Raw genomic sequence first — 27,174 nt, 5'->3', positions numbered from 1 at the left:
TTGGACAGGGACTATAGGTGCTGATCATGCAAATAAGGGTAGCATTTGCCTAGGCTTGTATGGGCCTTTGGGCCTTTAGGCTAGTAACTTCCAATGATCCTATAGTATATACTCATCAGCTATGTTTTGCATAAATTCTAAACAATTGACATCAACAGTAAACTTCACATCAGAAATCGTGACTTGTAAAGTATGAAATGTTCTGTCAGGTTTATTGTAAGAGCACATTTAAGAAAACAGTGTATTGCTGATCTTTTATTTTTCTTTTCATGTAAAATATAGAGTACTGTAATCTATGTGTTTCAGTGTTAGAGATAACATTTTTTTTAAATACATTCGCTATCATAAACAAGAAAGTAATTTTGCAATACAAAATGCCATGTGCACAGATCTGCTTTAAATGTAGTGCAATTGAATGTCTAGTTAATGTTCTACTTGTGTCTTCTTTTTTTAGACAGCAATTTCATCCTTGCAAATGCTCAGGTGGCAAAGGGATTTCCCATAGTTTACTGCTCAGATGGCTTCTGTGAGCTTACTGGATTTGCACGGACTGAAGTCATGCAGAAAAGCTGCAGCTGTAAATTTTTATATGGCACTGAAACAAATGAGCAGATGATTCTTCAAATAGAAAAGTCATTGGAGGAAAAACGGGAATTCAAAGCTGAAGTTATTTTTTACAAGAAGACTGGTAAGTCATACTCTGTTGAGAAATACATATTTATGTTCAAATGGTATTTCAGAGTTTCATTTTAAAGACTAGAGTCTATTTTCTACCATGGCAATTGTTAACCCAGTTTGAACAATGCTACTTCATTCAATACTACTAATAATAATAATCAAATTATAGCAATAATTAGCTTAGTGATTAATGACTATTACAGTAAAAAAATAAAGTTGGTCAGTGAACATGCACTTCAATTTATAAGAAGCACTTGAAAAAATCAGGCAGCCAACAGAAAATAAAGTGCATTAGATGTACATCTGCTTCACCTCAAAGATGACAGATAAGTGAGGCTCCTTGATTATTAAGCACCTGATGCATTCCTACCCAGTGGATGCCTCATAATTTATCTGTTCACAGACGGTATGCATCTCTGATGTTACTGCATGATTACCTTCCCAGGACCCCAAACTGAACATGTAAATAAAGAAATGGTTTCTAATAGCTAGAGTAATATTATCAACCCCATGCCTGCATCGTAACTTTAACTCAAACACAGCAATAGTGTACCTTATCTTTCAAAATGAACAAAGGTATACACATTTCCAGAGAACTTCCTTATTCTGTTTAATCAGCTCCAGTCTAGACAATTAGGCAGCCATTTTACTTGTGTTTCTAGTGTCAGCTTATCACTGGAAGAAAGATTGCAGCAATGAGAAAATCATATGTGTTTATGCATTGATCCCCCACCAGCATTGTTTGCAAAACCTAAAAAGGAGGAAGTACAACAAAGAACAGTAACTGGATTTACCCTTTGATGGAGGCTGGCAAAAATAAGACATTACTAGTATGATTTAAATACGGAAACTCAAAACTGCATGACAAGCATACAGCATATCACAGTGTGACATAAATAATTTTGGTTGCAATGCTTATATATGTAATCTTTCATCATCCATCACAACAAACACTACAAAGATGATGCATACTTATACTGTTCAATTATTATAATATGATTTCTGAATTAACTGTTTTTCCTACTCAAAACATTGATTGTCATAATTGTGTGTGGTTATAATACAAATGGACAGGATACTACAAACAAAGCAGATCGTTTTATCCACCTCAATGGATAATTAATAAGTTATTGGAGAGGATTCATTTAAAAATTAGCAATGCATAAAAGTAGCATTGCCAGGTATATAGCCTGCAGTTAAATAATGTTAAGCACAGCAAATGATTTGCAAAATGTTAAGTATTTTCTCTTAACTTTTTCTTGCATTTCCAATTGTACTAAATCTTTTAAACAGACCGTTCATTACAAAGATTCATTTTTTCAACCAGTTCATTCATTATTTATTTGTATTTGTTGCTGAGCCTATTTTCAGTGGAAGTCAGTACATTTATATTAACAAGTGCATCTCTGGACTTTTTCAGAAAAACAATAGTTGCATGGAAAAATAAACATAATTGGAAGACAGGTATATACAGTAAAGTATTTACATAATTATAACTCTATACAGTTCTGGTATCTCTCAAATCTTGAAGGAGGTAAATTGAGTTATACTATATAAGGGAAAAGATTGCAAAGAAATTTAGTAATCTTGCATTTCAGTACAGAAAGGATTGTAATGAATTTAACAGAAATAATTAAGTAAGCTATAAAATTATATAGGAGTGGAGATTTTAGTATTATATAACTTTGTAAAGAGTTCAATAGATGTAATGAAGGTTATAAAGTTATGTGGGAGGGAGATATTAGTATTGTACAGGTTTTTAAAGAGTTCAATAGATGTAATGAAGGTTATAAAGTTATATAGGAGGGGTAATATTAGTATTGTACAGGTTTGTAAAGAGTTCAATAGATGTAATGCAGGTTATAAAGTTATGTAAGAGGGGAGATATTAGTATTATATAGGTTTGTAAAGATTTCAATAGATGTAATGAAGGTTATAAAGTTACGTAGGAGGGGAGATATTTGTATTGTATAGGTTTGTAAAGAGTTCAGTAGATGTAATGAAGGTTATAAAGTTCTGTAGGATGGGAGATACTAGTGTTGTACAGGAGGACAGTGGTAATAGTATATGTGAGTAGGGGAGCAAGGTATAACATTAGTTCTTTCTAGACTGCCTGTTCCTAATTGATGTATCTGGAAGGTTTATAACTTAGGTAGTTAGGTAAAGTGGTGTTTAAGAGGAGGATGAAGAGGAGTATATTGATTCAAGTGCAGGAGGGACAGTTGTTAGGGGTGTAATCATTCAAGTACTGGAGGCAAAAATCAACAATAAGAACCAAAGAAGTGTGTGCTTTCACTAGAGGACCCAACCAGGTGATGAACATGAGCATGACCAGGACAAGGTGAGGGATTGTTTGAGATGGATTTTATAGCTTGTGAGTTTGTAGTCATTTTTACTTTAGTAAGGATGCTATTACAGAGATGTAACAGGAGTGTAATGAGTCTCCTGATGAATCATTTGCTTTACTACTGTTTGGTAGAAATGTATCACTACAACAGAGGTCCCTTATGGGGGTTTAGGGTAATAGTATATTTTTAATGCAGGACATTTTTCAGAATAATACATCTAGCTGAGATATGTTATGTAGTTGTTAAGCTCTATGCAGTTTAGCTGCTTTAAGGCTTGGCAGTGGTGAGCTTGGTGTGCAGTATTGGTAGCAAGCTGAGCTTCTTTATTGTAGCAGGAGGCTAGTTTAAATTTCAGGTTTGTAAGGATAGGTGAGGCATATAACAGATCTGAAGGCAAATAGGATGAGGCTATTTTTTTTCATGCTGGGTCTCTAAGGTAGGGTTTTACCAAGTTTCCGGTGAGTCTTTTAATTTTTGAAGAATATGTTGGTCATATTTAAGAATGTCACGTATTACAATGCTCAGTAATTCAGTATGCGGTATTATCTCAGTTTCAGTATTATTTACAGATATAACCAAGAAAGATTGTTTTTGATTGAGATAATGTTTTGGGGTGAAGAGCATCAGTTTTGTTTTACTGGGATTAAGGAGTAGGTTTGATGTTATCAGCAAGGTTTTGATTAAAGAGATAACAAATCTGAGTGATTTCTTGGACTCTGGATATTGTAGGGGTTGAACATATTAAAGTTAAATCATCTGCATATTGTATTATATTCACTTGTTCTATATCGGTGTAAAGCTTGTTTTTAAAAATATTCTAATGAATGGGTCCTAGTATTGAGCCCAAAGGAACTCCTATGGTAACTGGTAGAGGGGAGGAGAGGTCTTGTTGCCATGTGGCTGCTTGTTGCCTTCTACATAGATAACTAAGAACCATGTAAGGGAGGATTGAGAGAGACCTATGAAAGAAAGTTCAGTGAGCAAATGCTAGTGTGATGTAGCATCAAAAGCTGTGGATAAGTCTAGGAACATGGCTCTCACCAGGTTACTATTGTTCCTAAGCTAGTTTATAGTGTTTGTGAAATGAAGGAGGATGCTGGTTGTGCTGTGGGAGTTTCGCAAACCACGTTATGTTCTAAAGAGCAGATTATTTGAATTTAGGTGATGGAGAAGTGAAGCATGAATACATTTTTCAATTATTTTTCTTTTTTATGGGGGAAAAGGAGTGCAATGAGCCTGTAGTTATTATACTCTGTAGGTGAACCACCTTTATGTAAAGCCAGAAGGATGGAACATATTTTTCAGATATAGATTTATTTATCAATATAGAGACTGCAAAAAGCAATTGCATGTTCTAGGCTATCTGGTTTTAGCTTATGTAGGAGTTTTTTAATTGCTTAGGTAGGTATTGTGCTGAAGTCAAAATAGTTGGGGATATTTCACAGTGACTGCAGGTACTGAGAAGGGTTATTAATGTTTGTGAGGTACAACACTGTCTGTATATAATAATTGTTAATTCATTCCTTTCAGTACAGATCGTTTGAGTGTGTATCTTTAACTCGCAGTGGGTGTGGCTTATACCTTTGAAAAAATGAAGTGATCACCTTACGGTTGTAAGAAATGCTAATTGACAGAGGTCAAAAATGAATACAATTGTGCATGCCATCATTTATGCTTCAAGATAAAATTTTCTGATACTTTGTAATTAGCATGGTTTTAGAATTATTAATACTAATATGAGCAAGCAATATTTGACACCTAGAGGCGCAGTAGGAGGTAACTGCAGAAACACCTGGAGGCTTCACTCGGCAGTAATGAGAACTGAATCAGTTTTACTGTTGGATGAAGGGGTGGGTGTGGTAGTTTGTCCTGGATGTAAAATTTTGTTTATGGATGTCCAGAAGAGTTTTGAGTTGCTTTGATGTTTATTTCTAACGTATATTCATAGTCCTATTAATATTGAGGAGGTTTGAGATCGAGAATTTCAGTGCAGTTTTTATCTTATTTTTAAATTTTTATATATTATTTCTTAGTTCCATATACATTTAAATATAAATACAAATATCATGCACCTGCTTTGTATAGGTCTTTATATGCTTTGTATAGTTTATTTATGCACTAATAATACTTTTTAGACATACTTCATAATAATAATATCATCAGATTCACCACGCTAGATAGTTAATAGATTATATGTTTAGTTATTATATTATATTCTATATATATATATATATATATATATATATATATATATATATATATATTAGTATTGTTTTTGATCACACTTGAATTGCCATATTCATATATATGTGTTATATTAATGTTGTTATTGATTTAGTTAAAATTATAAATCTACATATGTAACAAAATAGTCATCTGTGAATGCAGTTTTTAATCAGGTTTGTTTCACTTTTACTTTAAAAATTTTAGTTAGTATTTAATTGATTAATTGAATAAGTAATTCATGAATTTGATTTGATTGATTAATTAAGATTTGCCTAACTATAAAAGCAGATGTATAGAGTTGTATTTTAAAACCTGAGGAAGCGTATTTGGATGTACGTGAAAGCGCTTGTTTTTCTTTTTTAATAAATCCAGCCTTATTTCACCGTAGAGGTCTCTACTTGCTAGTGTTTTGTGGATACTAATTGTTTTCTGGTGGAAACCCTTGGATGGTAGTTTTCCTGCTGTTTCTAATATTTGTGTTCCTATTGGGATTTTGCTACCAACACACGATGGAAACTCCTATGGTGGAGCTTGACTATAATCCAGGTCTGAAGAGCCCTGCTAGTAAGTTGAATGACATTCTTTATCAACGCGAAAATCCCTTGTTAAATTTGGATTTACATCTTCCAGTTACTTTAAGTAATACAGGTACTGTACCAGACCTCAAAGAATTTTATAATTGTCTCAGAGAACTCGAAAATGACCTATATAAACTACATAGATTAATATGGCAGAGAAGGCACCTGGAAGCGTGCCTTCATTTTCATGTAATACCTCGAGGTATGCGGGTTCTCTGTATGCCTACGTATGGCGATAACCATCCTGAACTATTAAAAATATGGCAACAGTTGAACATAGACCTTAGTAACCAATATATTAGACTTCTGTTTGACTATTTTACTCCAATTGAAAATGTATCAGCTTCTAAAGTAGAGACTCTGCACTGAGATTTACTTAGTCGCTATAAAGGTGAAGTCTATGATAAGAAAATAGATGCCATGTATATACAAGTTACCGCCTATAGTGATAGGCTACAACAGTTAAAATATAAAAAACTACAAAGGGATTATCAAGATTTTTTATCCGGCCAAATTTTTGTTTGGCCGAAGACTCACCACTCAACCAATGATCGTGTGAATCAGTATAATAACTTAAATAATCAATATGGTGCACTTGACATCGCTCCTTTAAATCCAACAACAATAGATGAACCCTTGATCTTAAGTAATATGGAAATGACGTCAGTAGGAGGAAGTAGGAAAGCAGATGCTGTGCCTGTAATGGGCACACCGCCTCCGAAACAAGAAGGCCTAAAAGACCAAGATCCTTCAATCAATAATAAAAATGGAGCGAGACCTAAAACAGCTTCAGGAACAAACCAAAGTGGTTTTTTAACACTTCCAGTGCAGTATCATACACAATCACAAGTGAGATCGAGCAGTCGAGGCAGACAGAAGAGGAAGTTCTCGGACGAAGCAGCGGAGGTAAGAAGGATGCAAAGGAACTGAAAGAACTTGTTTTTAATCTATCGAGCCATGTACTAAGTACAAGCAAAAGAAGACTTTTAAACAAAGGGCTTTCCTTTATCCCTTCATAAAATAGTAATCTTGCTGAGATTCTCATTGACTTACGGCTGTTTGCAAGAGCAGTATCCTTAAAACTGCACCATAAGGACACTAATGAGGTTGATTTTAGTATGAAAGATCATTTTAGATGTAAAAGTATGTTTGTTCCTATTTTTCCTTCTAATATTGAATGCTTTATTCAGATATGTGAAAAAGACTTTTATAAATATTTCTCTGATTCTATTCATAAAAATATATATTACAATTTGGATACTAATGAGCGTAGTTCTCTTACAGCTTTATCTCAAGATCCTAATTTGGTTATAAAACCAGCAGATAAAGGAGGTAGAATGGTTATAATGGATTCTACCTTCTATATTGAATTAATGTTAAACATGTTGAATGATATTACTAAATATGAATCTATAGACAATGGTAGACTTATTAATACAATCAGGATGGTCCATGACACCTTATACGACCTTATGTGTAGACAAATAACAAAGAAACTATATGATTATTTTTTAGTAAAGGATCCATTAATTCCACTTATAAAGGGACTTCCAAAGATACATAAAGGCATTTCTCCCCCTCCTATATGCCCTATAGTGGCAGGTGAAAAATGGGTCACAGAAAATATTTCTCGTTATTTAGAATCAAAGTTAGGACCACTAGTTAGAAGTATACCAACAATTGTGAAAGATACTTATCAGTTGTTAAATGACCTACAGGATTTAGTGGAAAGTAATATTGTTTTACCTTCCTTTATATTAGTATCCCTTGATGTTAAAAACTTGTTTACAGTAATTCCAAATGATTATGGAATTGAAACCATTAGGGAACTATTGCATAAAAATGAAACATTTGATAATAATTCACAATTACTTATTTGTGCTTTGCTAAATATGGTGTTGAATAATAACCTCTTTCTGTTTCAAGATACCTTGTATGTACAGACATGGGGGATTGCGATGGGCACCCCCGGTGCAAACTCGTATGCAAATTTGGTTATGTATTACTGGGAGTCTCTATTTTTGTTTAAGAGTGCATTCATGCAAAATATTGCACTGTATAGATGTTTTGTAGATGACATACTCATTGTTTGTAATGGTAATCAAAAGTTATTAGAACAACTAGTTGATTATTTGGAATCCACAACTGATTTCCTAAGGTTTACTATGGAATCATCACCTTCAAAGATAGATTTTCTGGATATCACCATTGTCAGGGATACTGAAGGTTTGATTTCCATCACACTATACAGAAAACCATGTTGGAGGAATGCATTACTACAGTTTAATAGTATGCATCCACATTTTATATTTACTAATATTGTAAGAAATCAATTTACAAGGATTTCCAAATTGTGTAAAAATAGTATAGATAGAAATATTCAGTTTGATGTCATGAATGAATTGTTTCAGGACAGAGGGTATCCCATCTCTGTAATAGAAAGTATGAAACAAACTCTACAAAATGCAAATGATATAAATTCAAATAGTTCAGATGACTTTCAAACTATTACCAAAAAGAGACAACAGAAGAACAAGTATACTTCTAAGGTTAATTTTAATAGCACGAAGGTTGCCTTCGTTACTAGGTGGGTACACTAATGATATCAAATATATTACAAATATTATTAGGAAAAACTGGGATCTATTGCTTATAGACCGACATATTTGTGACATAGTAGGTAAAAAAACAACCTTTAGGTATAGAAATAGTAAGAATCTAAAGAGATTACTATGCTCTGAAAAGACTAATACAGGAATAACTATTAAAAATAGACAATTATTAAGATATGGCACATTTTCCTGTAACAAATGTAATATGTGCAAGTTTATTACCAGTGACCATCAGTTTACTGTTCCTGATTTAAATTATGTATTTATACCCAATTTTTATGCTACTTGCGAGACTATGAATTTAATATATTTAGCTACCTGTACAAAATGTAGGGCCTACTATGTAGGCCTAACCTCTAGAAGATTGAAAGACCGTATATATAACCACATCTATGACATAAGGAAAATGAACTTAAACGCCCTAGCTAAGCACATAGACATATACTCTGACCACACCTTTAAGTTTAGAGTTTTACAAATTGTAAGACCTAGTAAGAGAGGGGGTGATAGCCAGAATTATTTAGAAACAGTTGAGTTAAACTGGATTTTAAGGCTGAGATCTCATGTTGAACCAGGACTCAATCAGTCAGTTAGTATAAAACCGGTGTTAGTTACACGTAGGTGAAAATGGTTTAAATGTTTTGAAGTCCTATAGTTACTATCATACATATATTTAGGTTTCTTCTAACGTATATTCATAGTCCTATTAATATTGAGTAGGTTTGAGATCAAGAATTTCAGTGCAGTTTTTATCTTATTTTTATATTTTTTATATATTATTTCTTAGTTCCATATACATTTAAATATAAATACAAATATAAATATCATGCACCTGCTTTGTATAGGTCTTTATATGCTTTGTATAGTCTATTTATGCACTAATAATACTTTTTAGACATACTTCATAATAATAATATCATCAGATTCACCACGATAGATAGTTAATAGATTATATGTTTAGTTATTATATTATATTCTATATATATATATATATATATATATATATATATATATATATATATATTAGTATTGTTTTTGATCACGCTTGAATTGCCATATTCATATATATATATGTGTTATATTAATGTTGTCATTGATTTAGTTAAAATTATAAATCTACATATGTAACAAAATAGTCATCTGTGAATGCAGTTTTTAATCAGGTTTGTTTCACTTTTAGTTTAAAAATTTTAGTTAGTATTAATTGATTAATTGAGTAAGTAATTCATGAATTTGATTTGATTGATTAATTAAGATTTGCCTAACTATAAAAGCAGATATATAGAGTTGTATTTTAAAACCTGAGGAAGTGTATTTGGATGTACGTGAAAGCGCTTGTTTTTCTTTTTTAATAAATCCAGCCTTATTTCACCGTGGAGGTCTCTACTTGCTATTGTTTTGTGGTTATTTTGGAGGATGTTATAATACGTTTGCTAGTCAAATTTTATTTGTTTTGTACTGTTCCATAGTTGCCTGAAAAGCTGAAATATATTTTGTGTTCTACATTTGCACCACTCGTTCTAGGCTTTGTCACACTGAAACATTACTTTCTTAGTTCCCTTTGTTGACATAGTGCAGGACTGGATTTGACCCTTTCAGTACATACTGGGCAAGGTCATTGATAATTTTTAGGAATAGCTCATTGAAGTAGTGGACAGCAGAGTCTGAGGGCATAGATTTTAATATTTTCCAGTTATATTCTGTTGAAACTTTGATAAAAGTGTCTTCATCAAAGTCTCTCTTAGTTATGAATTTGGATATTGTAACTTCTGAGAGGGTAAGTAGGCAATGGTCACTTACTGGCTGCAAGTCTACCAGCTGCCCTCATTTTGTTGGGTCTGTTAGTAAAAAAAGAGTTTAAGGTTGATTGCCTACTAGTACTTTCGCAGAATCCAGTAACTGATATATGTAATTGTGTAAGTCTGTATAGGTTTATGGAGTTGTATGGAGTGCTGCCATTGATAAACAGACATGCTATATTTATGTGTCCTAGTATTATTGTTTTATGTTGTATTTGCTGGGATATCAGTTCATTTCTGTTTATTAGAGTATAAGAGAAAGGAGAAAGGCATTTGTTTAATTTGTTTTATCTAGCAGCAAATTTAAACACATGATTTATTTTCATTTACTTATGATATAATGTGGGTCTCTACATAATTTTCAACAAACCCCGTCTTACTGTCTTGCATGTCTGATGTATCTCTCCATCTGTTATTTTATGCCTTATTCAGCTATCAGTTTGTGATTTTCATTATATCACTTCAGTTCTTCCTACTGTCAAAAATCTGATTGAAAATGATGTGTCCTCTATGTTAAACACTTTAACAGCAGGGTTATGTTGATGTTTCTGTATGATCTTAGAGAATTAGCTAGATATCAGATCGGACAGCTTTTATTTCTCCTTTTTTAACTTATTACATTTGTTAAATAACAAACCAGGAAAAATAAAAGTCACGCCTAATAATCAGAAGGTAACACTAAAAATACATGCATTTGCAGTCCTAAATCATGAGTTAAACGATCATCAACTCCGAAAGAAAACTATATAAAGTATACATTTAACAAAAAACAGAATTCTTTATTTAACAATCAGCAATTGCAATCTTCCGACATAAACATATAACTGGAAAGAATAATCAACACATACCCCCAAATTTACTAATCTTCCATGCAGGACTAGATTAGTCCTGCATGGAAGCGACCGTTTAGGAGCAGGATGGCAGCGCACCATGCATATTAATGATGCATGCTGCTGAGCTCCTAGGCTTACACGGAGCATGTAAGAGTGTAGGGGGCATGTCTGAGAGTAGAGCTCTCAGAATAAACATGCCCCCGCAATGTAGATCAGCAGAAAGGGGTATGCAATGAGCGAGACCACTCACAGGTTACCGCATATCCCCACCAACAGCCCCCCTTGTGTATGACAGCAACAGAATGTAGAAATAAAAATGACAAAACCCTTTTTTTCTTAAAAAATCCGATTACAGCTAACCATCGGTGTGCGGGTGTGCCCATCACTTAGCTACGGTTAAAGCAGCTTAAAAGACTGAAGACGATAACAAGGAAGATATATGCAAATGAAGCAGCATAGCAATAGTGTAGTGGGCAGAGCATACGCCTTACGAGCAGACATTCCCAGTTCAAGTCCCACTGCAGCACATTCCATTTTACATGGCAAAGTATGTTATGACCAATATTTTTGTTGCATAACCCACTAAATAACATATATTTATGAACTGGAGTACTGCAGTAAATGCACATGTGAGGTGTTAGTGTCATAATGAATAAGGCACTAGTATGCAGGTGTAAGCACAGATAAGCAGTAGTAAGCATATTTAAGCACTAGGAGGCGGCCTTAAGCCCATTTGCGCAGCGGTAAGCAATGCCTACACTGGCTAAGCAATTCGAAAGTTAACTCTCTGTAAGCAGATATAATGGCAGGTTAGCAGTGCTTACCATTGTGCAAACCCACTTACAGCTGCTCAAAAGTGCCTTAATCACTCTGTATCCAATGGCCCTTGTTCTGCCCATCAACAAAATAAACAGCCATGCAGGTCTCGAACCCAGGACTCTATACAGCATAGTCCCAGTAGTTGTCCACCAAGCCATCACAGAAGTACAAAAGAATGAGGTAGTAGCAAACAAGTCCTTACCATAGTATAACCAAACTGATCCTATGAAAGGCATCAGTATACAGTCATATGTGCCATAACCCACTACATAACATAAATATGTGAACTGGAGTACAGCAGTAAACCTAGAAGTGAGGTGTAATTGTAACAGAGTGTTGAAGTCCCCAATAAAACACAAAGACCCCACAGAGTGTACGTACACATCAGTCAGGGATACCAGGCATACATATAAGGTGTAATGAATAATAACACAATGCCAAAAATGCATTATAATGAAGGTCTAATGTAAGCAAAACTAAGCATTGCACAGGCCAGCTTAGGAGGTGTGAGCAATGTGTAGACCAGCTAACTCTTGTGCTCAGTGGTATACCACTTTAAACAATGCCAACCATAGGTAAGCAGGTTTGCCCATAGCTTAGCCTTTCAAAACCGGCCAATCACGGAAAAGTGCACGAAATCGGCCCTACATCTCATAACTGGTTGTAGCTTCCCCTTGCAGGCACTATGGCAGTAAGGAGAGAAGGAGTGCACTTCTGGGCGCAGTGCTGGTGCATCCAGGAGTCCAAGGTCATGGCAGGACTCCTAGTTAAAGACCATGCATAGAGACTGCTGCAGGGCCAGTACCAAGGCTCCCAATATAACGCAGAGGCCTGGGACCGGCTCGCCTGCAACCTCACCAGTGCTACTGGCATACCCCAAACTGGTGAGCAGGTCAGGCACCACTATGCCGATCTGAAGCGGCAGAAGGGGACCTCTTGGAGGAGTGTCTCCAAGAGGCTAGAGTATCAGGGGATGTTCCAGATGTGTGTAAGTAACACCCCAGTGTGTGTGCAATAAGTGCCAGGTCAGGTATATCATGGATAGGTATGGCTAAATATTCCTTTTATGTCCCCCACAGCTGCAACAGAGCGGGCCACAAACCAGGAGGCCCATAGCAGCCGCCTGGCGAGGTTGCGATGCTAGGCAGGTCAGTAATACTCATGCTTTTGCTGTCATAGGAAATAAAAATAAAAGTAGTAGTAAATTAATTGCTAGTATAAAACCTGTATTGTTCGAGGCAAGTACTGCATACACTAGAGAATATGGCAGGAAGAGCCTCATATTGTATGTATGTCAATAAAAGTGTAATATCCTGACAAAACAGGTGTAACTGCTGGACTGCATGTGTATATTCTGGTATCATATAGTAATTTAGATTTGCAATCATGTAATAGTACTGTTGCATTAAGCACTGTTACCCACACCGTGCACCATAAATTTAATGTGTAGGAATGCCTGTATATAACAGGTGTAATCCCCAGAGGTAATTTAGTACAACTGAGAGACACATAGACAGTAAACAGGGAAAATGCAGACAACAAAAACTAAATAGCGCATGCAGCTGAGATGTGAACTGTTGTTTTTTAGCACATACAGCCATGGTTCGAATCCTGCCAGTGGTAGTAGTCTGCATAACGAATCATACCTCACAACTGCACAGATATGTCCAGAATGTCTAGTAAAGTGACCCATATCTATTGGCTATCAACCTGTCCCCCTTGGGAAATCAGTGGGATGATCCCAGACATATAGGCAGCAAACAGGAAATACAACTGATTGACACACATCTATAACAACAAACCTGGCACACTAGCAACTCCCCAATACCTTATGTGACTAAGAAGCCACATATGTCCCATTTACACCCCAGCTTGTTAAGCTGTGTTCAGAGTGTGTACAGTAACAGAGTGAGATGTATGTACATAATAGTAATGCGGAACCTGGTACTGTGTGTGGGAGCATTCAGGTAGTGCTAATGAACATTCCTCCCACAGGTCTGTCAGGTACCAACACTGTGCCCAGAAATACAAGAATGATACCCAGTACTGGTACTGTTTGCATTGGTATTGTACGGCAGTGTGACTGATGTAGTTGCTCTGAATAATGAGGTATTACACATCGCTGTCACCCACACTGTCCTACAACATATAACTGTCGAGGAAATCTGTATAAGAGTGTTGTTATACACAGTCAGACTGCATAAGCACACAGGATTAATAAGACAGGAAGCAGATTGGAGATATACAGCAATATCAATATAGCAGGCACAATTGTGATGGACAGTGTTTAAGTTGTAGCAGACACAGCCATGATCTGAATCCTGGGAATGGAATTAGACTGCATACAGATTCATACCCCACAACTGTACACATGAGGCCAGAATATCAAGTATATTTATGTATTTATTTTATTTTACATTTGTTGACCGGGAGTGTCTGGCTGAGCCAAAGCCCTTTTTCAGCAGAGGCCCGGGGAGAAAAGCTCCAGTACATACTTAATAACTATATGTGACCATATCTGCTGCCTGTCCCCCTGGTAAGTCTGTGGGATGATCCCAGATGTGTAGCCAGCAAACAGGGAATACAAGTGATTGTAAACCATCATGAGAACACATCTGTCACTGTAGCAATCCCCAAAACTGTTAGGAGAGTAATATTTCAAGTATGGCCTATCTACACTCCCATATTGTCAAGCTGTGATCAGAGTGTGTACAGTGACAGAGTGAGATGTATGTGCATAATACTAATGTGTAATCTGGAACTTTGTGTAGCAGCAGTCAAGTAGTGCTAACAAACATTGCTCCCACAGGTACGTTAGATATGAACACTGTGCTGAGAAATACAGACCAACATAACCTGTACTGGTACTGTCCACCCTGGTATTGTGGGGGATTGTGAGTATTGCAGATTATCTGAATAATAAAGTATCACTGGTCACTGTCACCCACACTGTGCTACATAATATAACTGTGTAGGAAAACATGTATATGTGTGTGTCAGGTCACTAAAGGTGGTAGAGGGCAATATTCTAGATATGTCCAGGCACACCAGTATGTGGTCAACACATGGCCAGAGCCTGTGCAGAAAGAGTTGGATAGCATAGTGCAAAACATCAACCTGGAATCCGGGCGTATGTGTACAAACAGTTAGTCAGTGTTAACAAACATGCCATCCACAGGTATACCAGGTAAGAGGTGTATATTGCAGGTAAAACCGGTTCATGTGTAATGATGACAACAGCCATATCACTGTCCAAAATAAGGCTATAGGGTAGTGTAGTAAGACTTGTAAGTTACAGATAACAGCACTGACTAGGAAAGTAATGTGAACTCCATGAATATGCTACTTGTTAATTGACATCCCCCCCCAACTTATCTCCAACAATAATCAACATACCCACCCCAACTGGTATGTTATGACTCTGATAATATCCAGTTGTTTGATAAATAATTTAATGGTTCCCATGCATGTGCCATATTGAATTATTCCAACATTGTTGGCATGGTGCCATCAACGTACCTGCAGGCTGTTCTTATTACCACTGCGGTCCCATATATGCATGTGTTTTGTTTGCAACTGTTCCGTATCTGGTGTCTGGGTTAATGGGAATATCAATGCATGCTGTTATACCTAACCTTGGAATGTGTTGACTATTACTAACCCATATATGATGAAATCTAAACACTATAGCATGCTTGGGAAGCCTGGTCCCAGCGGACCCACCTGTCCCACCTCAGCTGGCTGTGGCACCAAGCGCCAGCATATCAGGAGCCTGACCCTGGACCCCCCTGTCCGTTGGTCCAGCACCACCTTCGGGTGGAACTGCCTCAGGGGATGGGGCACACCCCTCCTGGGAGTGGGCACAGACAGGCATGTGTCACCCGTCGTCAGGTCGGGGTCGTGGTGTATAGAGAGATTGACCAGAAGGTTGGTGATCTCCTACTGCAGCTCGAGGGCCGCATGTCGTGATTAGAGAGTCAGCCTGGCTCTGCGGCTCAGCGCCCAGCACAGCCACCTGTGGGGCTGTGAAGGTGCAGTGGTGACTGCCCATGGGTGGGGACCTCAGTCCCACTGTTACCACTAGGAGACTTGTGGGCTTCTGATATCTCAACACTCCTCCCCATCAAGGTGTTTACTCCCAACATGTCATATACTGCCCCTGTATGCATCTTGTTTGTCTTGTCTGTTAACCTACCCAACCTACCTCCCCAAATATACCTACTACTCCTCCTCAACATCCCACCCTCACCTGAAAAAAAAAAGTGCAATCTGCTCCCACAAAAAATTCTCACCCCATACATAGCTGTCCATTTCACATACATGTCCACTTGATACATGTAATCCGGTCTAATTGGCATCACAACTTATTATAGTTGTCCTCACACCTCTCCCAGGGGTTTGAGTGTCCAAATCTACCTCTAAATTCAGTGTATATGCGCAGCTGTTGCTGTAGAAGAAAATGGCAGCTATGGACCGTCCCCACACCCTTCCTGCACATCCCTAGCTATTTCCTCTACTGTCTTTTCCTCTTTGTGCCCCTTTTTCACTCCTGTCCTATTAACCCTTTTTTCTTTTCTTTTAAAGAAATTAGTGCGGGGGTAAGTGGGAGTAAGCATTTTTTAGCAGCAGTAAGTGGATTTAAGCCTGTTTGCGTGGGGGGGGGGGGGGTAAGCAATGCCTACACAGGTTAAGCAATTTAGAAGCTAACTGAGTATAAGAAACTGCAACAGGAAGTTAGCAGTGCTTACCTCTGTGCAAATGCACACAAACCTGCTTACAACTGCTCAAAAGTGCCTTAATCACTCTGGATCCAATGGCTCTTGTTCTCCCAGCAACAAAATAAACAGCCTTTGAAAGGCTCAAACCCAGGACCTTGCACACCATAGCCATGTCAGATATACATAACCCTGATGTATTCACAAACATATCATCCAGCGCAGTCAGTCAACAGTACAGAGAATGTATTCCAACATTTAGATGTATGTGTGTGTGTAAATATATTAATATCTAAACAGACACAACATATCTATATATGTAGATATATATAGATATATATATATATATATATATATATATATATATATATATATATATTTAAAAATATATGCATATATATAAATATATATGAACATATATATATGCAAATGCCTACATCGGCACATATATATGTCTACACCTATATGTCTACATATACACAGCAAGTTACATATATGTATGCAGATATATATCTATGTACGTATATACGGACATAGTTATATATATGTAAGTAGATATCTATATCTGTATAGGTATATATGGCCATACATCTGTAGATAGTAATGGTAGATTAACAAAAACATATTTGTCCACATGCACTGTTAATGGGGTTGAGAGGCCCCAAACAATATACATCTTGTACGAATAGGCATACTCCTCATAGCCAAACAAGTCTGCCCTGCAATAGACTACCATGTGTTGCAGATCCCATAACCAGGACCTGACACGACATGTGCACGAGATGTTAACAGTACCACATCCCACCTGTATGATGTCAGGCTGGTATTGGTAACATATCATGCAGTACAGTCTGGCTCCCATAGGAAATGTAAAATGGGGAAGCTATTAACACCCCCAGGATACATATACACAGACACACAGATGCAGATATATATATATATATATATATATATATATATATATATATATATATATATATATATATATATATATATATATATATATATATATATATATATATATATATATATATATATACATGGGATCTGTACAGATCCCCAAAGACAAAAATCACCGAAACTAATTTTGGTTTGGCATACTTGCACAAAAGTGCATTTCACCGAAGAAGCACTTTCGTGTAAGTATGCCTGTTTGCGAGACCGCACTATGGTGTGGATAAGGGAACATTCCCTTTTCCTCACTGTAGTGTGGTCTCAGAGTGAGAACATTAAAGTAGGTGGTGTGTGGGGGGCAAGCTCCCCCATAAAGGGGGTGCGAAGCCCCCCTGCATAAACGTAGATTTAAAGCACTTTTTCAGTGAAAGCGCTTTCGTTAATATATGTTCGGTGATTATGGATTCAGGACTTCGCACATTCGTGCATAAGTCCTAGATCCATATACATATATATATATATATATATATATATATATATATATAGATACATTTATATAGATATACATGTGACTACACATACACACAGAGATATGTACAGTAAGATATGTAGAAGGTGCAAACAATATGGAGTATCCACTATGCCTACAGTTAACACCTTAATAACTGGGCACTGTATGGGCCACCCATACAAATGACAATCATTGCCTACAACATATACCCACAGAGAGGTTATAGGAAAAAACACCACACACAGGTTTGCAGAAATGGAAAACCTTTATTTGTGTACTATTACAGTTCTATATGGCATGTCATATAGCTGTTCAGACACTGACATCCATATAGAGTAATGCAACTGTGAAACAGTTATACTAATACAGTAGTCTGGAAAGGTTCACAACTGTTGCTGTCCAGACCAAGCCCTTCAAATTGTACAGTAGTAAAGATAGACTGGGCCACAGGATACTAAACAATCAACAGTAAGTAATGCAGGTGTATAGTTCAGCAACCTCTGTCTACACTCTGTACAAAATCACTAGGTGGTAAAGACTTCAGTTGACCAAATGGGATGTAACTGTTACATAACAAGGCATAACTGACACCATCACAAGCACACTGACAAACAGAACATTCTGTATTGCAGGAGGCAGGCAGTAGGACTGCATTAACCCAATTTATGTAAGTAATGTAAATATAGGTGAAGTATATGGTACTGTACATCCAGATACCTTAAGGCAGCTCACCCCTGATACCGCCACATTTTGTAACAGCCTAGGTAATTTATGGTGCACCCCCCCCCAGACGCAATAATACAGGGCCATATACCACTGTTACATACACAGGCCTCTGGAGTGCATCAGGGCACACATATATTATGTAGGTGAATCCCACACATATATGGCCCCTGCCCCACCATATGTGTGGGGGATACAACAGCAGTGGACTGATGGCTGCAAAGGCAGTGTGATATATTCACAGCCCACTACAAAACAACCCCTGACAGCATGTCATATGTGCAAAACTTGGTATGTAGGTCGAGGACAGAGGCTGGAACACAGACCCATATGTGGAAAACTGTTGCCATACAATAAGCAACTCACTGGTGTTACAGGATAGTCTGCAACATACCCTTAGGGAATTGAGGTTAGAAACATAAATGGGTGTAGCCATGTACTGATAGCACTCAGCACACACTGCCAGTGAAATATCTGTCACAGGACCTGTGTGGTAGACAGAGAAAACATAATACGCACACCTCTGATCACCAAGAGGATAGGCCCACAGTTGAGAGCTATGCAGACAGACTGCATTCCAAGATAAACTAGTATGTACTCACACACCCTGTAACACCAGTACTATACAAAGCATAACACAACTCTACTCACACCCTGTAGTTCTGGAACCTCCTACAATATGTAGCTGGCCTGAGTGTGCCGGTTCTCCTGTAAGAGGTATTGCTACCTGCTGTCTGTAACACTGATGCCCACACACAGGAAGGATGTCCATCACACAGGAAATGTAAAGGGACCATGCCCACATGATGTAGGGATTTATAGTAGGTGGTTGCCATGACAGTGGTAATTGAAAGTACTACACAGCAAGCTGCATGCAGTTAGCAAGTGTAGGACACTAATTGGTGCAGAGGTCATCACCTGATCAGCAGCTCAGTCCATTCACTGGAGAGAGAGAGAGAGAGAGAGAGAAGTGGCATGAGTTATATGTGCTATCAGGTGTTTTTGTGATGATGTTCAACAGAACAATTGCTATGGACAATAATGTTTGTCCCTGTGGGTAGTGGGCCATAGCTGTTAACTGTGCAGGTCAGCACTGACAGACAGGATGTAAGCCATCATAGTGTGTGTTGTGTAATGGGAAGTATGTATATTACATGGCCAATAGTTGGTGGTGGAAGTAATGCCATTATGATGGGCATGTGGGAGCCATGGCCCACCACTGCTAGGATATTCAGGTGAATCTGTAATGTAGCATGCCAGAATGCCATAGGTGTGTGATACGGTTACCTGCAATCAGGTTCTACCTATACCCCACTAATGTCAGGCTGTGTCCATATGTGGCACCTGTCTGTGTTGTAGCAAGGCAGAACAGTGCAGCTGTGCAGGAAGGTGTTGTGAGATTGCGGAGCTGATGTCTGAATGTACCCCACATATAGGTATGCATATGTGTACATATGTCACATAAATAATACATTAGGATATATATGTGTATCAGCATGTATGTCCAGAAATATACATATACCCATGTGTAGACATATATAAGTGCATATATATCTGACATCACATATATCTACACATATATAGATATATACCTATATACACATGTCTACATATGTACAAACACACACACAAACATATATGTATGTAAAGACATGTCCCCTATATCACTACCACAGGGATGTGTGCTATGTGTGAGGCAGCAGAACACATAGCAATACACACAGATATCTACAGCTGCCAGTGTGTGCACCATGGATGGGTATGTCACATGTTAGTCCCTTATTGGCACCACATTGCCCCCATTTGTGAAGTATGCAATGGGAATATGGGGAAGTATGGCAGGTAAACATGTGGAGGTGGTCAGGATTGGTAGATATAGAGGACAGTCTACAGAGGTGGTATGTGACACGTGGTAGGTAAACACCGTGGATGGTGTGTGTGGTCTGTGATGTGGATGCCCCATGGTCCTCACTATAGGCACAATGGGAACAAGCCTCCCACCCACTGCCATTCACACAGCAGTCCACATTCTGAAGGTGCCTGGTCTGGAACCTGAGCAGGAGGAGCATGTTGGCCATGTGAATGTGTACTGGGTGCCACAGACTGATGTAGCACATCCCTCATGTGTCTGTGGAGCCCGGTATGGAACAGACCCTAGACCTGAGCTCAGGGGACAGGAACATGTGTGTGTGTGTGCCCTGAGGGGGGCAACATCCCCTGAGTAGTTCCACCTGATGGCATTGCTGTAACAGTACATGAGGAGGCCCCAGGTTGGGACACACATGTGATGTGGCCAGGTATCATGGGCATATGGGTGTGGAGAGGTGGATCAGCTGGCCAACAGAACATATACATGTTATTGTGTCACTGTTATAGAAGATTTGTTGGTAGTAATAGTCTACACAACCCCGGTACATGTCCAACAGCATGCATAGATATCCCCAATAACGCAGACTGTCAGATGTCCAGCAATCTCAGAGCAGCCATACCACTGGCATATATGTAACCCTAGTGGCCCTGACAATGGCATGCAGGTGAATAGTCCTTAACAGACCAGCAATGATAGTGTCCACACAGGGGTCATGGCTACAATCACATAGCAGAAGGTGTGGTACAATACAAAATCTGTCCAAACGGTAGTTAAGCTGTAGCCATACCTAATGAGTTGTGTGTACAGTCTGCTGAAGCTGATATGGTGGGGGGGTGACAGAGATGTGTATTATGAACTGTGGTAACCGTGCAATATGAGTTGCTCAGACCTGTTTCCATCTTTATGTCTTTCAGCCAAGATGGCACATGCACGGTTGCCCACCTTTTCCAATGCTGAGAATGACATGTTAATAGCACACATAATCAAGCACTATCCACTGCTGTTTGTCAGGCATGCACATGAGCAGCTGGAGCACTGCCCTGTGGAATAACCTAGTCTACAGGGTCAATGATGTCGGACTGCACAACCGCAGTTAGGAGCAGGACCGGCATCATTGTACTGACCTGCTTCGCAATGCCCATCGGCGTGCTGCTGCAGTCTGGGGGGATCACCCTGCTACAGGGGGGTATGCCATCCATCCCCCCGACATGTGTGGAGGAGCTCCTGGCTAGCCTCATGGCACCTACCCATCCAGACCACCAACAACCACTGGACCCCTTTGTCACCCACACCCCAGCTGAGAAGCGTGCAGGTAAGGACACAGGGCACATCAGTAGACAACTGTTGTGTAAACATCCGCATTGGTACAGGTAGATCATGCATATCTTACATGTCATAGATACATTGTGTCACTGCATTGTAGTGATAAACAGATGTCCAGATGTAGTAGTAGTGTGGTAATTTATGATTGATGTATGGTAGTACTGCACCCAGCCTGTAGCAGTGCCACAGGTGTGGCCATTGACATTACATCTGTCACCCTCTTATGTAGGTCCATCCGGGATAACAACAAGGCAGCAGCCTGTAGCTGGTGAGTATGTTTTATGTAGATGTATGCCAACACACCGGGCATGTAATGATGATGGTATATTCCATGCACACATCTAACACACCTACTCTGAATGCATGCTGTACATGTGCATGTATTATTGCTGTGAAATGCAAAGTCTCACAGGGGTGACCATGATGGGTTATTGGAAGGGTATGTCACACACCTGCATGATAACTAACATCCTGTCATTGTGGAATGTGGCCACAGGGAGTAGCATACTGTTGGTAGACATGGCCTATAGTAGTGACATGTTCTGAGCAACACCCATATACAGTGCAACACCACTGTATATACCTGTAGGACAACTCCAACTACTGCAGAGATACACTATGGCATAAGGCATTACAGTAGTCCACATTATCAGCTGGGTCTAGGCTGCAACATGTGGTGTTCAGTGTATGGGACACTGCAAAGTGACACAAATGTGTAGTACTTACACCACACACAGGTTTGCAGAAATGGAAAACCTTTATTTGTGTACTACTACAGTTCTATATGGCATGTCATATAGCTGTTCAGACACTGACATCCATATAGAGTAATGCAACTGTGAAACAGTTATACTAATACAGTAGTCTGGAAAGGTTCACAACTGTTGCTGTCCAGACCAAGCCCTTCAAATTGTACAGTAGTAAAGATAGACTGGGCCACAGGATACTAAACAATCAACAGTAAGTAATGCAGGTGTATAGTTCAGCAACCTCTGTCTACACTCTGTACAAAATCACTAGGTGGTAAAGACTTCAGTTGACCAAATGGGATGTAACTGTTACATAACAAGGCATAACTGACACCATCACAAGCACACTGACAAACAGAACAGTCTGTATTGCAGGAGGCAGGCAGTAGGACTGCATTAACCCAATTTATGTAAGTAATGTAAATATAGGCGAAGTATATGGTACTATACATCCAGATACCTTAAGGCAGCTCACCCCTGATACTGCCGCATTTTGTAACAGCCTAGGTAATTTATGGTGCACCCCCCCCAGACACAATAATACAGGGCCATATACCACTGTTACATACACAGGCCTCTGGAGTGCATAAAGGCTCACATATATTGTGTAGGTGAATCCCACACATATATGTCCCCTGCCCCACCATATGTGTGGGGGATACAACAGCAGTGGACTGATGGCTGCAATGGCAGTGTGATATATTCACAGCCCACTACAAAACAACCCCTGACAGCATGTCATATGTGCAAAGCTTGGTATGTAGGTCGAGGACAGAGGCTGGAACACAGGCCCATATGTGGAAAACTGTTGCCATACACTAAGCAACTCACTGGTGTTACAGGATAGTCTGCAACATACCCTTAGGGAATTGAGGTTAGAAACATAAATGGATGTAGCCATGTACTGGTAGCACTCAGCACACACTGCCAGTAAAATATCTGTCACAGGACCTGTGTGGTAGACAGAGAAAACATCATACGCACACCTCTGATCACCAAGAGGATAGGCCCACAGTTGAGAGCTATGCAGACAGACTGCATTCCAAGATAAACTAGTATGTATTCACACACCCTGTAACACCAGTACTATACAAAGCATAACACAACTCTACTCACACCCTGTAGTTCTGGAACCTCCTACAATATGTAGCTGGCCTGAGTGTGCCGATTCTCCTGTAAGAGGTATTGCTACCTGCTGTCTGTAACACTGATGCCCACACACAGGAAGGATGTCCATCACACAGGAAATGTAAAGGGACCATGCCCACATGATGTAGGGATTTATAGTAGGTGGTTGCCATGACAGTGGTAATTGAAAGTACTACACAGCAAGCTGCATGCAGTTAGCAAGTGTAGGACACTGATTGGTGCAGAGGCCATCACCTGATCAGCAGCTCAGTCCATTCACTGGAGAGAGAGAGAGAGAGAGAGAGAGAGAGAGAGAAGTGGCATGAGTTATATGTGCTATCAGGTGTTTTTGTGATGATGTTCAACAGAACAATTGCTATGGACAATAATGTTTGTCCCTGTGGGTAGTGGGCCATAGCTGTTAACTGTGCAGGTCAGCACTGACAGACAGGATGTAAGTCATCATAGTGTGTGTTGTGTAATGGGAAGTATGTATATTACGTGGCCAATAGTTGGTGGTGGAAGTAATGCCATTATGATGGGCATGTGGGAGCCATGGCCCACCACTGCTAGGATACTCAGGTGAATCTGTAATGTAGCATGCCGGAATGCCATAGGTGTGTGATACGGTTACCTGCAATCAAGTTCTACTTATACCCCACTAATGTCAGGCTGTGTCCATATGTCGCACCTGTCTGTGTTGTAGCAAGGCAGAACAGTGCAGCTGTGCAGGAAGGTGTTGTGAGATTGCAGAGCTGATGTCTGAATGTACCCCACATATAGGTATGCATATGTGTACATATGTCACATATATAATACATTAGGATATATATGTATATCAGCATGTATGTCCAGAAATATACATATACCCATGTGTAGACATATATAAGTGCACATATATATGACATCACATATACCTACACATATATAGAAATATACCTATATACACATGTCTACATATGTACAAACACACACACAAACATATATGTATGTAAAGACATGTCCCCTATATCACTACCACAGGGATGTGTGCTATGTGCGAGGCAGCAGAACACATAGCAATACACACAGATATCTACAGCTACCAGTGTGTGCTCCATGGATGGGTATGTCACATGTTAGTCCCTTATTGGCACCACATTGCCCCCGTTTGTGAAGTATGCAATGGGAATATGGGGAAGTATGGCAGGTACACATGTGGAGGTGGTCAGGATTGGTAGATATAGAGGACAGTCTACAGAGGTGGTATGTGACACGTGGTAGGTAAACACCGTGGATGGTGTGTGTGGTCTGTGATGTGGATGCCCCATGGTCCTCACTATAGGCACAATGGGAACAAGCCTCCCACCCACTGCCATTCACAACAGCAGTCCACATTCTGAAGGTGCCTGGTCTGGAACCTGAGCAGGAGGAGCATGTTGGCCATGTGAATGTGTACTGGGTGCCACAGACTGATGTAGCACATCCCTCATGTGTCTGTGGAGCCCGGTATGGAACAGACCCTAGACCTGAGCTCAGGGGACAGGAACATGTGTGTGTGTGTGTGCCCTGAGGGGGGGCAACATCCCCTGAGTAGTTCCACCTGATGGCATTGCTGTAACAGTACATGAGGAGGCCCCAGGTTGGGACACACATGTGATGTGGCCAGGTATCATGGGCATATGGGTGTAGAGAGGTGGATCAGCTGGTCAACAGAACATATACATGTTATTGTGTCACTGTTATAGAAGATTTGTTGGTAGTAATAGTATACACAACCCCGGTACATGTCCAACAGCATGCATAGATATCCCCAATAACGCAGACTGTCAGATGTCCAGCAATCTCAGAGCAGCCATACCACTGGCATATATGTAACCCTAGTGGCCCTGACAATGGCATGCAGGTGAATAGTCTGTAACAGACCAGCAATGATAGTGTCCACACAGGGGACATGGCTGCAATCACATAGCAGAAGGTGTGGTACAATACAAAATCTGTCCAAACGGTAGTTAAGCTGTAGCCATACCTAATGAGTTGTGTGTACAGTCTTCTGAAGCTGATATGGTGGGGAGGGTGACAGAGATGTGTATTATGAACTGTAGTAACCATGCAATATGAGTTGCTCAGACCTGTTTCCATCTTTATGTCTTTCAGCCAAGATTCCACATGCACGGTTGCCCACCTTTTCCAATGCTGAGAATGACATGTTGATAGCACACATAATCCAGCACTATCCACTGCTGTTTGCCAGGCATGCACATCAGCAGCTGGAGCACTGCCCTGTGGTATAACCTAGTCTACAGGGTCAATGATGTCGGACTGCACAACCGCAGTTAGGAGCAGGACTGGCATCATTGTACTGACCTGCTTTGCAATGCCCATCGGCGTGCTGCTGCAGTCTGGGGGGATCTCCCTGCTACAGTGGGGTATGCCATCCATCCCTCCGACATGTGTGGAGGAGCTCCTGGCTAGCCTCATGGCACCTACCTATCCAGACCACCAACAACCACTGGACCCCTTTGTCACCCACACACCAGCTGAGGAGCTTGCAGGTAAGGACACAGGGCACATCAGTAGACAACTGTTGTGTAAACATCCGCATTGGTACAAGTAGATCATGCATATCTTACATGTCATAGATACATTGTGTCGCTGCATTGTAGTGAGAAACAGATGTCCAGATGTAGTAGTATTGTGGTAATTTACGATTGATGTATGGTAGTACTGCACCCAACCTGTAGCAGTGCCACAGGTGTGGCCATTGACATTGCATCTGTCACCCTCTTATGTAGGTCCATCCGGGATAACAACAAGGCAGCAGCCTGTAGCTGGTGAGTATGTTTTATGTAGATGTATGCCAACACACCGGGCATGTAATGATGATGGTATATTCCATGCACACATCTAACACACCTACTCTGAATGCATGCTGTACATGTGCATGTATTATTGCTGTGAAATGCAAAGTCTCACAGGGGTGACCATGATGGTTATTGGAAGGGTATGTCACACACCTGCATGATAACTAACATCCTGTCATTGTGGAATGTGGCCACAGGGAGTAACATACTGTTGGTAGACATGGCCTATAGTATTGACATGTTCTGAGCAACACCCATATACAGTGCAACACCATTGTATATACCTGTAGGACAACGCCAACTACTGCAGAGATACACTATGGCATAAGGCATTACAGTAGTCCACATTATCAGCTGGGTCTAGGCTGCAACATGTGGTGTTCAGTGTATGGGACACTGCAAAGTGACACAAATGTGTAGTACTTACCTGTCATGCATCTGCATAAAAGCTGAGGGGGGGTTCTCAGCATGACACACCAGTGCACTGCAGCAGGGATCCTAAGGATGGTAGGAATGTCTCTATCT

At 39.5% G+C, this 27,174-nt stretch overlaps 1 protein-coding gene across 1 annotated transcript in view; it reads left to right on the top strand.

Annotated features, from left to right (window-relative positions):
* Positions 1-295: 295 nt before the first annotated feature.
* The window catches only part of LOC122797701 (potassium voltage-gated channel subfamily H member 8-like), a 1,282,601-nt gene continuing 1,255,722 nt past the window's right edge, over positions 296-27,174 (top strand). Inside the window, exons 1-2 of the mRNA XM_044066236.1 lie at positions 296-356; positions 455-688. Coding sequence (XP_043922171.1) covers positions 296-356; positions 455-688 — 295 coding nt within the window. The remainder of the gene's footprint in view (positions 357-454; positions 689-27,174) is intronic.

This window comes from Protopterus annectens, chromosome 3.part1, assembly GCF_019279795.1.
Source record: "Protopterus annectens isolate FY-2018-M chromosome 3.part1, PAN1.0, whole genome shotgun sequence".
NCBI lineage: Eukaryota > Metazoa > Chordata > Ceratodontiformes > Protopteridae > Protopterus > Protopterus annectens.
The sequence above is the reverse complement of the archived record's forward strand: the minus strand, read 5'-3'. Positions and strand labels throughout refer to the sequence as shown.